General features: G+C 30.4%; 1 protein-coding gene across 1 annotated transcript; it reads left to right on the forward strand.

The window, feature by feature from the left end:
• Positions 1-6,388: 6,388 nt before the first annotated feature.
• LOC131173350 (uncharacterized) lies at positions 6,389-8,539 on the forward strand. The gene is made up of 3 exons (XM_058135638.1): positions 6,389-6,621; positions 8,016-8,157; positions 8,331-8,539. The coding sequence occupies exons 1-3, from the start codon at positions 6,480-6,482 to the stop codon at positions 8,407-8,409; spliced, it is 363 nt and encodes a 120-aa protein (XP_057991621.1). The 5' UTR covers positions 6,389-6,479; the 3' UTR covers positions 8,410-8,539.
• Positions 8,540-13,995: the final 5,456 nt, after the last annotated feature.

Genomic DNA, 13,995 nt, shown 5'->3' on the forward strand with positions numbered 1-13,995 from the left:
AACCCTGCTCAAATTCTGTCAAAATCTTGACCAATTCTCTACCCAAACCAGGATGACCAAACACTGAAACCCAGAAAATGACCAAATGAACAGTACATGTTTATTCGGTCATAAGTCTCTCTATATTGGTCCAAATGACCTAAAATTTACATCAATGGAAAGCTTAGACATAGGGCTACACTTTTCATGAAGACCACTTGACCTAGTTTTGCCTTTACCAAATCAAATTATTAGCACAAGTTGAGTCACTAAAACTACCAACCCAAAAATTGTCCAAAATACTGTTCCTTTGGTATGCGTGACCAGTCTTGGCAAAAATGCCATAACTTGGTCTCCAAAGCTGGAAATTGAGTGAAACCAGTGCCAAAAGTTTTATAAGACATATTACAACAATTTTTATGTTTTGACCAAGCTCCAAAACCCATTGCATCCTAGGGAAAATATTAACCAAAGTTAGAAATTGAAATCTGGAAAATGTTAAGTTGAACCCAGAATGCCATTTGATATCTGTGTGTTCATTTGGCCATAACTCCCACTAGGAAATTCCATTTGAGATGTGCCAATATGATCTGGAAACATAATACTTAGGGCTACAACATTGATTTAGACACTTTTACCAAATTCTAAGTGTAAAGACCCTAAAAAGAGGGACAAACATACTGCCCTGAAGATTGACTATTGCCTTTATAGGATTAAGAGTCCAGGTTAATTCACTGACCATAACTCACTATACCAAGCTTGAAAAATTATGAAATTGTACCTGGGAGTCCCTAAGACATAGAGGAACAAATCTTATGAAGGAACCTTTCTCAAATTATGAACTTATGAACCTCAAAGAGTGACCTGCAATCACTCTCCTGAACTGAGCTCCTGTTGGCACAGGATACATGACCCTAGGTCAGTTATTTGGCCATAAATAACTCCACAAAACTTGAAAAATTGTGATTAAAAATTCTAAGTGACCAAAAGACATAGGGCAATAGTTTCTATGAGATCACCATGCCTAAAAGTGACTGCAAGCTATTCCATTAATTAGGTAAACTTTAAGTCCGAAAGCTGCCTAGTTAAGGAACCAGAATCTGGAAATGAGTCAGTTATAGTTATCTGACCATAACTTGAGTTATTAAAATCAAATTGGCATGATTCAAAAAGAAAAATAAAGATAAAACATAGGGGAACAACTTCCATAAAGGAAGTGTGGCCAAATAGTGGCTGCAACCTGATCAATTGAATAGGTAAAAATGAGACACAAAAACTTAAACTAAAGAATGGTCCATGAGATAAATTATCTTATGGTAGGGCATTTAACCCTAACAAGCTATTAAACACTAAACTACTTGAAAGAGGTATGTGGGACCTATTTTCCCACTATAAAGTGATATGAACATTAAAATAAAAATGTAACAAGGTGCGATTGCCCATAGTATACCTAGACTTATTTATTTAGTTTGGATCGATTGGTATACCAATTAGGGACCACAGATAGCAGTACTGCTTATAGATTAAATCATGAAATGATAATATATGTCTGGTATAATTGTTCTACAGGCTATATGCCTATTTACTGGCCATTGTGCCTACTTTATTTCTGGCTTTACAAGCCTGACAGCGGGTTTTGTGCCCGACAGCTGGCCTCGTGCCTGATAGACATATACTAGACAGACATAGGGTTGTCTAACCAGTAAACACCCATGCATCTAGCTTTTATAATTTGTTATAGGTTTCTTGGGCACTGATAAAAATTAATTAAGACTTAAAATACAATAAGTAATCATAAAAGATCCCGATAATGTTAATTGTTTCCAAAGAGCAATAAAAATGTAAAAGACCCAAAAATTATGATTCACAGATATTAATTCAATTGTTTAATTATTGTTATTATAAATTATGCACTACTAAGCGTTATGCTTAGTGCGTTGGTTTTCCATCGCGTAGGTATTAAAGATCAGCAGCTGTCACAGCAGCAGCAGCCACAATAGTGTTCGGACAGAGTTTCGACCAGATCTGCCATCAACCAGAGTCACCTCACCAGTCTTTTGTATTTTGGTAAGGCCCATATATAGACTAATATTTTGGTTCATTATGTCTAGTCATGATATATTTCATTTTGGACTTGTAATTAAACTTTGAGATTGAAATGAAAACTTGTAATTTATTATCTATGAATTTCTGCATATGAATTTCTAGATGAATGAATGAACTTGAGATTGTATGAACAGAAATGACATGATATGACATGTAGAGATATGAAATTATTGTTAACAGGTAACTAGTGGAACCCGCCAGATGCCAATTAAACAGAGAAGACTCTGCCCGGGTATCCATAGAAATAAATTATTATAAATAAATAAAAATTCCCCATATGAAATACCTGTTTTTAAATGATATAAAAAATTTACAATGAATATGATAAGACAATATAGGGTGCTCCGGCACTGAATGTGGCACTCATCACTCGGCTACACTGTAGACGGGTAAGGGGCGTCACATTTTAGTGGTATCAGAGCCACTCGCGTGTCCTCTTGAGCGATGGTGGGGCAAACCTCAACGAGAACGCTGAGTCTCGAAAGGGGGGGAGAAAGGTCCTTTAGGCAAATCGCACATCGGCAAAGCACGGAGATGGTCTTAGATTCAAAAAGTAATGATATATAAGATGGGGGAACTAATACTAGAGGTGCCTTTTGGTGGAATGGCCTGGAGAGTTGAAAGAACTCCAGGGCTAAGCGTGCTCACTTGAGAGAAATCCTAGGATGGGTGACCTCCTGGGAAGTTTTCCATTCCACCTATGGGACAAAACCGTGAGGCTTATGGTCAAAGCAGACAATTCCTCTAGTAGTTGAATCCCGATTGTTACAAAACATATAAAAAATGATAAAATTTTCATTTAGTATGAATGGTGGCAATTATTTTTTAAAACTAAAAATGGCGCCAGTTCAGTAAAATCTTAACTTCCATTAATCAGTGGCACATTTAGAAGTAAAACCAAAATTAAAGCTTTTCTTTTGGTCACAAATTAGTGCGCTTGTAACTGCAAGAAAGAAAACATGCAGCAAATAATGATATCATAATTGTAATTTCCTTGAAAATGGGTTGTCACCTTCTAGGGCTCTTTTTTTCATTAAAGGAACTTTCATATTTTTGTAATAAAGATCAAAATCATCTCTAGTTGGTGGTGTTTTTGTAATGTCATGCAATTCTAGATAGTACTTGTAAAATGATGAAAACATTATGTCCTCTTATAATTGACGGCTCACTTATAATTTTAAATAAAACCGAGACAGTTTTATTTGCAAGAAAAGGGCTAATGTATATATATATCTCTGGGACAAAGGCATTCTTATTAAATGACAAACAATTAATCCTTTTATAATTTTGAATAAAATCAAATCAAACCAGTGGCTCAACATAATGCCAGTATAATATTTTTAAATAGGCCTTCTTATTCCCCTTGCACCCACATTATGTACGCAGAACCACATAACTGACTCTGTTGTTCAAACAAGTGGGCTTTGAGACAATTGTTTCCCATATGTAATATTGTTTTAATAATTTTTGACAATCAATATTTCACGAATATTGAAAATTGAAAATTTAAACAAAATTTTATTTAATCACAAATAAACTTTTTAGATCGTAACTAGAAAAATTTAAGAATACATCTTGAGCATGATAATAAATTTTAGTTGGGTTGTTGCAAACCTTAAATCATCCCTTATTTGACGTTTTTCTCTCATTTTGAGCTCTTGAACTTAAAAAGTAAAAATGTGGTCAAAGTTTTTTTTTTACCAGATATAAAGAGGGGATAGACACAACTTTTTATGTTGTTCCCACACTGATGCTGGCTACGGAAATTTCTTATTGGTATGGACTGGATCAAAGGTTAACTGGGTGTTTCCGGTGAGAATCCTCTAATGCTAACTGATATTAAAAAATAGATATCAAATTTATTAGGGAGAAAATATATCTTCTTAGATAATCTAATCTTTTTACACAAGATATAGATGATGATTAGTTCTATAAATATTATTAATTAACATAATTATAGAATTATATTTTTAGTTATAGTGCATAATTATAAGCATTGTTATATTTAATAACTCTATTAATATTACTTATCTTTAATAAATATTTTTTTTTATTGAATGAATTTTACAGCGATTAAATCAAGTGAAGGAATCTTATGACTGAACTATTAAATATAATTAGATTTATAAATTATCTGAAAATCTAAATTACTAATATATATATATATATATATATATATATATATATATATATATATATATATATATATATATATATATATATATATGAGGAAGCTATATCACTTAGTTGCATTTTGATCTAACGGTAAGAAATCGTTCACATAAAGCGAACACACTTCTCATAGCACGACCCTATGTTTAATCATTGAATGGAAATGATCAAATATTAAACAAGTTGACATAAATCAGCTGCATATATTTTTTGAAAAAATGATTAAAAAAAAAAGTAAAGGTAAAGTAAAGTAAAGTATTGTGACTCCGGTAAAAAAAATAATAATAAAGTACTATCATTCGTGGCATCCTGCCAAAATTTAAAGTAAAGTATCATGTTTCTGGTAAAAAAAATAAATAAACAAAGTATTGTGCTTTGTGTCATCCTGCCAAGATAGAATGCATTAATTGCTTTTTTTTTTTTAAAGCTGCATTAATTGCTCTTTCTTGCTTTAATATTTTTTTTCTTCTAATCATTTAATTTCTTAGTGGAAAAAAATACTAAAAAAATATAAAGCTAAAGTTAACGTTAGTTTTCTTTAATTTTCCAAATTCATTACTTCCTTTTTCGTTTCTGCTATTGCAGAAAAAAAAAATTACTTAAGGTGCTTTATCATCAAAAGTTCGGTAATCAGTACGTATCGCATTCATAGAAGTGATTATCTTCGATAATTCAAATAAGAATGGGATATTAGAGATTTCATAGAGGTGGTAATTGGATCAAACTGGGCTCATTCAGGTTTGAATTATTCCGAGTTGTTGGTTATTTTATTTTATTTTATTTTTTAGTGAAATCGGATTAGGTTATTTTATATTGTAGGTTGATTTAGATTATTCATTGTACTGCTATTCAGACAGAATTTCGAGTCAAATCGAATTATTTTGTGAGTCATAAGTGATTTTAGATAAAAATATTAATTCTTAATTGAACATTTAATTTTATAAGTTATTTATTTTTAAATCATTTCAAATTTTATACAAATTAAAATGATCACTTTAAATCGGTCACTTTCAATAATTAGCCTTATTGGAAATAAATACTAAAAAAAAAAATTAAAGCTAAAGTTGCTTTTCTATAATTTTTTTCTAATTAATTACTTCTTTTTTCGTTTTTGCTATTGCTTAAGGTGCTTTATCATAAAAGTATGGTAATCAGTTATCTTTCAATATTCTATCGCACTAGCGCATTCATAAAAGTAATTATCTTTGATAATTCACATGTGAATGGGATTAGCTAGAACTTGTTATCGTCTCATAAAGAATGCAATATGAGTGAGTCAAAAAGTATGATTAACTCCCTTTTACCATGTGTTGTTGAAAAATTCAATAATTCATCGCTCTAGTGCATTCACGAAAGTGATTATCTTCGATGTGAATGGGATCCGCTAAGACTTGTTATTGTCTCATAAAAAATGCTATATGAGTGAGTTAAAAAAGTATGATTAATTCCCTCTTAACATGTATTGTTGAAAAATTCAATAATTCATTGCGCTAGCGCATTCTCAAAAGTGATTATCTTCAATAATTCACATGTGAATAATCCACTAGGACTTGTTATCGTCTCATAAAGAATGCTATATGAGTGAGTCAAAAAGTATGATTAATTCCTTCTTAACATGTGTTGTTGAAAAATTCAATAAAGTATCTTCACATAAAGAATGCTACCATGGTAAGATTTTGTTGTAAATAATTTACTTTTAATCCTAATTTATTTTTAATTATCATACAAGTCATATTATAGTAATTAAATTCAATAAGAATTGAAGAATTTAAAATAGTTTAACCATTAATTAATCAAATCTCTTTAGAAAATTTCATTGAAATGTATCAATTTTTTATGAAAAATAATTAGTCCACCTTTCCTTATATCAACAACAAAGAATTTTCTTTTTACCAGAAAATTTTAAGTTTGAGTTCATGTATATGAATTGTTGATTAGAAAAATAAAAGGAGAATATTATACATTTTCTCAATTAATTAATTAATTAATATAAACGAAAGTGGAAAGAAGGGGCATGGAGTTATACATAATCAATAAATTAATAATCATCCATTAACAAACACGCGTTCTAATCACACTGGAGTCCTAAGTCCATATAAAATAAAAATCAACAAGTGGCTTTTGCACGCGCGGTATCAACCTTGTCAGTCGATATATCAAATGACCTCCCTGCAGTTGTGTGTTGTGTAGATAAAAAATTGCTCTGCAGACAACATCATAACATGGCTACTAAGCTTGCTCCGCCCCTCCTCACCCTTCTTCTTCTTCTTCTTCTTTTCCAACTTGGCTTTGGTGTCAAATCTCGCCTAGCGGTGGACGCAGGGCTCAGGTCCTCTAGAGATTCAAAATTGCATGTTGGCGAAGGTATAAAATATCTAATTATGTGTTTTCTTAATTATAGATATAGGGAAATTATGAAGTAAGAATATAAATATGTGAAATTTATATGTTTAATAGATAGATTTCTCTATACATTTTATATTTTAAGTCTATGATAAATCGAATCTATAGATATATTCAAGGCTATGCAAAAACTTTTAGACCAAAGCTTTCAAAATGCATACATCGTCTTGTTCTAGTATATTTCTGGTATCAACTTGAAAACTTGTACTTGTTTTCTTTATTAATTTTTTTACCTCAAATAGAGGTAAATTTCGATCCATCAATCCCATCCAAGGTTCTGATTCATTTAGGTCGACATTAAATTTGAAATTTTCCAATATCAAATAATTGTAAAATGGAAGATTTAATCTTATAATTTAGCTATATTATCCATCTCAAATATATGACTTGTTTGAATTTAATTCCATTAATACATATTTAATTCAAAATAAAATTAATAATATTTTATTTATAAATTATTTTGTGGAAAAATAATATTTAATCTTTAAATAGTTAAAATTTATAAATTGATTTAAAATTAATTAATTATGAATAGTTGATATATAAACTAAATTAACATGCAATTCAAAGTGATATCTCAAATTAGTTAAAAAATGAAATTTAAAAATAACTTAAATCCATTTGATTTAACTCGTTGGTCCCTTAAACTCTCCTTAAACACCAACTTGAGCTTCCAATTGAATTGAAATAATTTGTAAAAAAAAAAAAAAAATCCTCATAAATCATATTTAATTTGTATTTTTTTTAAATAATTTTATTTTTTATAATAAAAATTTATATTTTTTTCATTCAAAATACAAGAATTAACAAAAAGAAATTGATTGAATTAAATTTTTATTAAATTTAAATTAATAAGTAGCGGTGTAAAGAAAAAAAAATTTCGAAAGAAAATAACCTTATATCACTACATGAAATATTGACGATCAAGACCAAAAAAAATTGTTTCCAAAAAGTGTATAAAGAAAAGGATTTTAATATTTTAAGGAAATAATATTATGTTGAATCTACAGTTGTTATCATGTGTCTTATATCTCCATATCGTTCTTTTTATACACTTTCATATATAGAGAGAACTTTAATAATTAACCTATATATATATATATATATATATATATATATATGCATGTAGGCTGTCGTCACTATAAGCATTATTTTAAATGAGTAAAGAAACAATAATAAATTAATTTTATCATATTAATTTATCCTCTCAAATTAAATTTCTTATAGTTTATTATTTAGGACTAATATAATTCTCTATGTTATTTATAACATTTAATCATTATAATTATTTTCTCTGGATCGGCATATTTTGAAATTTTCCTGGCAACTCACGGAAGAAATTGTTAATTTTGCAGTTTATGCTCTTAAAGCGGTGATATCAGGATTGGGTTTAGACATGGATCCAAACGGGGTTTGCAAAACTTGTGACCCTGGATTTGTGATCAAATGCAATTGCAGCTTCAAAAACAATACTGAGTGTCACATCAAATACATGAAGTATGTTCCTCTCTCTCTCTCTCTCTCTATATATATATAGTAGAATGAACAAGATAAAAATGAAATTATTATATTATATAAAATAGATGTTTTAAAATTTAATTTAAATTTAAAAGTGAAGTATCATTTCATGCAATAATTTTTATTTTATTATATTTTCTTTCTTCTGGCAGAATAAAATCGGGCATAGACTTGAGCAATGGAACTATCCATGACTATATTTCTAACTTCACCCTTTTGGAGACTCTGTAAGTAATAATTATATATCTATTATTGCATAATTTTGGTGGTTTCATCCCCTTACTAAATTGGTGAATATAATGCACTAATCTCCCAGCCTCAAAAATGAATTTGAGATGTAAAATTTATTTATTGTTTTAATTGAACACTTCTTCTAAAAAACTTGAAGTAATCAATCAAATAATATTCAATATATTGTTTTTGTTTAAATTTACTCTAATAATGTATTTATAATTTCTAATAAAACTCATTAAATTCTAAACCTTTTAATATTTCATTTAGTGTAGATTCTGTCATAGTTAAATTCTAAATGATCCTCTGACCCGATTAGATAATTTCTAATGACTGCATAAATATCATTTTATAAATAGATCAAAGTATAACACATGTTTGGGAATGAAATTGAGGGAGAAAAATATTGATATTGTACACCCAAAATACCCATGTTTATAGTGGCGAAGGCAGGATTTTGAATTAAGGGAGCAAAATTCTTCTATAAATATAAAAATTTATATGATGTAAGGTAGAATATGTAAAATGATTTTTAATAGCTCTTTGTTGATATTATTTTTATATAAAAAAATATAATTATTTTCCATGAGTCCTTTTATATATTAGAGGTGAGACATTATAATTTTATTGTCCATTAAATTAAATATAATTTTCTCAATTCATATAATAAAGCAATCAAAATTTTAATTTTAATTTAAATATTGGAAATTTTTATTATAGTTAAATTTGTTGGTTTCTTTATTTTTATTTATATTTCCTCTACCTTTTGTACTAGTTTCATATTTGAAGGCTGTGAATGAAACGAAATGCTCATGAGATATTTGAAGCTCATGAACTCGTTCAATTTGACTTGGTTCATTTTTTAAACGAGTCAATCTAATTTTTAGGCATAATTTGATTTTATTGATATTCAACTAGTTAAGGCTCGCGAATTGGTTTGCTTAATACATTTGTGGATTGGCTTACTTGACTAAAATTATTTAGTTGTAAATTTATTATTTTAAACCTAATCAAAATTGCGTAATTTTGAACTTTATAATTCTAAATATAAAATTTACTAGAAAATGACTCGAATTACTTGAGACTCAATTTGATAAAAGCTAAAATTGACTGAAGTTGTTTTCTAAATGAGTAAAGTTTGAGCTTATTGATTTTTGACATGTTTTCTAAACGAGTGAAGTTCGAGCTTGAAATAATTTTAATGAGCCAAGTCTAAGTTCTTTAAAACTCGCCTCGACTATGTTCGTTTACACTCCTAATATTTTTTAATTCAATGATATAAGATATATGTTTTATTAAATTTACATTACATAACTAAAAAAACAAGGGAGTCAAAGGGGAAAAATACAAGGGAGTCAAAGGGGAAATATCTAATTTTAATGTAATTTTCATTACTAATTCTTTTATTTTTAGAAAAATAAGAAGGCAATTGCCCTCTGCTCTTTAACGTGGTTTCATCGCTGCAATGTATACGATTCGGGCATTCAAGTACTCGAGACCCATTACCCAAACCATCTGTGGCTTTGATCCACATTTTGATTCGAATAATTTCATGATTTGGTTACCTAGTCTTAAGGTTCGGATGCTGAGATAATCACCTAATCGAACAGTAAGTCTCCTAGTCCAACATTAAGCAGCCCTATCCGAGTGCTCTTGGAGATCCCCCTGATGCCAGGTAAACATCAAGCCCCGGAAACCTAAACTAAGAAGATGGGAATTTTGAAAACAAGAAGAAAAAGCCTTAGACAACCTCAAACTATTTCTTGAACCACGTCTGCATTTGCTAGAATGAATTAAAGCACTAAAATCCCCCATGATCACCCGAGAAGTAAAGATGACAACATTTGGCTGTTTGAGATCTTTCTACAACTCAACCCTTCTACCAACAATTGCGTGGCCATATCTATGGCCAATGACAAATTCAAGGGGGTTGACAGGGGTTACCATTCCCCTAAAATTTAATTTTTAATTGAAAATACATTGAATGCGAGCATGTATTTAATACTCACATTTGGCATCCAAAAAAATTTTTGTAATTAAAGTTTAAAACGTTGGTATTTTTTATTGTCCTAATTAGACAAAAAAATTTAATGAGCTTAGATTCTAAAACTTAAAGGTTGTTTTTTTTATCGATTAAACTAAATTAAAAATAAATTACTAATCCATATTTTTTAAATTTCTTTAAATAGTAAAAAAAAAAAATTAGCAAGGCTTAAATTACGAGTAAAGCACGCCAAAAGAAATCTAGATCTAAATGTTATATTAGTTATTAACCCCTTAGGCCTAAATGCTGCGTTTGTCACAGGCTATGACATCCATTAAAAAACAACCCTTATCAATAATACACATATGAATGTACTACCAATTATTTTCTAGAATAACCACTTTCTAGTCCTACCGTAGAACCCAAATTCCTCCTTAGAAATCAGTAGCCTCCACCTTATATAAGTAAAGAAAATCCAACCTTCCTAATAGTTCCAGATTAACATAGACATTAAAATAAAGGTAGAGAAAGGAAAAGATCGACCACACATCATTATTCCTCCAAATAAGGATCGAAAGCCTCCTCATTATTCAAGGATAGGCTATCATTATCTGTGTCTTCTTTCGAATCAACTTGCAGTTCACCTTGTAAATCAGCTACAACAATGGAAGCCTCGCTCAAATCTCAGACATGATGTGGAAGCCCAAGATCCATAAAGGTAGTAGAGGGTTAGTGTAATATTTTCTTGGATGGTTCTCTATTGTCAAGTGGCCAGCCTGGGTTCCAAGGGCATCAGACTAATTACCAATTGACTTTTTTTTTTTTTTTTTTTTTTTTTATAAGCAGGAAATAATTTTATGAATGGTAAAAAGGAGTGAGGTATGGAAACCCTCACTAGAACAGAGAAAAATCAAGCAAACAAAAGCCAAGCAAACACAAGCCAAGCAATCACATCCAAGAAAAACCCGCTGCTAGAATAAATAACCAAAGCTACATAGTGAGAGGATGTTTATCCTATCTTACAAGCTGGTTAAATCAGTTTATAGACTTTAAAAATATGTTTACCTGTTTGTTTACGAAATTTTTTAGGTTTATAAGCTAAGCTTATTAGAACAAAAAAAAAAAAAAAGTTGGGGACACCAGCTTTTCATTTTGGTGTTTATAAGCGATGTACTTTTAAGCTATACTTTGATCAAATATTTTATCATATTATTCTCTTTCAATTTTTAAAATTTTAGTACATATCTCACTTAATATACTTTTTAATAATTTAACAATAAATATGTTTGTTAGTTATTTTTCACTGAACACGTTAACTACTTATCAACCACTTATAAGCACTTTTACCAAATACATAATTGCTTAAAATTTTAAATGCTTTTAAGTTTGTACTATTTTTCATAAGCTAAGCCAAACACCCTTTGAAGAAGCTCCAGACTAAGAGAAAAGACGAATAAGGAAAAACAAAGTAATAGAGAACCTAGACCAACATAAAACAAAATAATATCCTAGGATAGCTAGAAACAAAACATGGCTGATGAATCTCATAAAACTTCAATAGCATCAGAGCTTTGAGTACAACGCCAAACTGGAAGAACACAGTTGATGCCACTAACTGAGACCCAAGACTGGTCCAATGTCCATGCCTAGAGAAATCCAAAAACGGACCACCAAGAGAAGTAATTATCTAAAGCATGGGCTGCTCACTGCGAATGCCAAGCACTAGGCAAACCATTTCGAATGCTTAATGCAGAATGAAGAAAAATGCCCTGTGAGTTTAAGAAGAGCTGCCTCCAAGCTGCTAAAACTTAGATCTAATCCTTGAAGAACTCTTTAAGCCACATAAACTTTGAATTTGCAGAGAGTCCAAATGAATGCAATAGATTGTCTTTTTCAATGTATCTTTATGACTATCATTTGCAACTTCACTCTAACTCTTCTTCTCATTCATGTCTCATATCTTATCATATTCCAGATTATATCTCTTCTAATAGATTGTCTCTTGCATATAAGTCTTTAATTCTTAATGTGTCATCTACATATGAACCTCATACCTATCACCAAGCCATTTAGTATGATCATTGGAAAGAGATTGTGAAAATGAACCTGATGCTTTAGAAACCAATTAGACTTGAGTTATTACTTAGCTACCTATAAGGGCTAAGCTAGTGGGTTGTAAATAGGTGTACAAGGTGAAATTCAAGCCAGATGGGACTACTGAAAAGTATAAAGCCAGGCTTTTAGCCAAGGAGTATACACAAAGGGAAAGGATTGATTATCAAAAGACTTTTAGTCCTATAGTAAAACATACTACAGTTAGGACATTTTTATCTCTTGTGACTATACATGGTAAGTTTCTATCTTAACTTAATGTAAACAATGCTTTTCTCAATGGAAATTTGCTAAAGGAAGTTTATTTTGATATTCCTATTGGTTATGAGCTTTAAGGGGAGTATGGAGGTAAGGGAAAGTTGGTTTGTAACCTACAAAAGTCTCTTTATGGTTTAAACAAGCTTCAAGGTAATGAAACATCAAATTTTCTAAACGTTTGTTAAAGGAAGTATTTGTTCAAAGTAAATCTGATTATTCTTTATTTACTAAGAGTGTTGGCAATGATTTTATTGCATTGCTTATATGTGTGGATGATATTGTCATTAGCAGTAGTAACAAAGTTTTAATTGATCAGTTGAAATGTAGTTTGAGTTCACATTTCAAGCTGAAAGATTTGGGGCATTTTCAGGTTTTTTTGGGATTGCAGATAGCAAGTTCAATTAAGGAAATTGTTATTTGCCAAAGGAAGATTGTTTTGGACATATTGGAAGAGTATGGCCTACTTGTGTTAGGGTTATTGAACCCTAACAAATGTTTCTTCCTAAAATAGAATAGAACAGAAGAAGAAAGGGAAGAAATTATGGAAGAAAGAGAGTAGAACAGATAGAAAAAGATAAGAAGGAAGGAAGAAGGAATTTATTATTGTGTAATGATTCTTCTCTGATTACACTAGGCTGTTATGACTATTTTTATATGGCAATAATTGCTACAGTTAACTATTTCTGCCAAAACTTATCCCTAACAACTCATGCTAGCTGCATCCCTAACAGCTCATGCCAGCTGTTCTAATAACTCATGCTAACTCTCTTAATTACACTAGACTTATTCTTTCTAAACCTAGTTCTTTTGTATGTAACAATACCCCCTTCTTTAGCACATTAATGTCCCAAGGAATATGCAAAATCAGGAAATTGGTTGAGGAGGAAAGCTTTGTCTTCCCAAGTGGCATCGTCAACAGCCAAGTGCTTCCATTTAATAAGAACTTGATCCCCTTGTTGACCATTTCTGGAAATTAGTCTAGATTGCAGCACCTATTTTGGAACAACTTCTACCATATCTTCTTGAAAAACTGGAAGCTCTATCATAGGTACCACATTTTCCTCTACCTTCTTTTTAAGTAACGACACATGAAACACAGGATGCACAGATGATGAGGGTGGCAATTCCAGCTTATAAGCAATAGCTCCAACCTTTGCAAGCACTTTATAAGGCCCATAAAACCTTACTGATAGTTTCAATGATTTTCGGATAGCCACTGAAGATTGCCTATA

Source organism: Hevea brasiliensis, chromosome 14 (genome assembly GCF_030052815.1).
Source record: "Hevea brasiliensis isolate MT/VB/25A 57/8 chromosome 14, ASM3005281v1, whole genome shotgun sequence".
Taxonomy (NCBI): Eukaryota; Viridiplantae; Streptophyta; class Magnoliopsida; order Malpighiales; family Euphorbiaceae; genus Hevea; species Hevea brasiliensis.

Coding starts and splice junctions, on each gene's coding strand:
- LOC131173350 (XM_058135638.1), top strand. CDS start 6,480: ATGGCTACTAAGCTTGCTCCGCCCCTCCTCACCCTTCTTCTTCTTCTT. Junction 6,622..8,015: donor AAAATTGCATGTTGGCGAAG/GTATAAAATATC, acceptor TTAATTTTGCAG/TTTATGCTCTTAAAGCGGTG. Junction 8,158..8,330: donor TGTCACATCAAATACATGAA/GTATGTTCCTCT, acceptor TTCTTCTGGCAG/AATAAAATCGGGCATAGACT.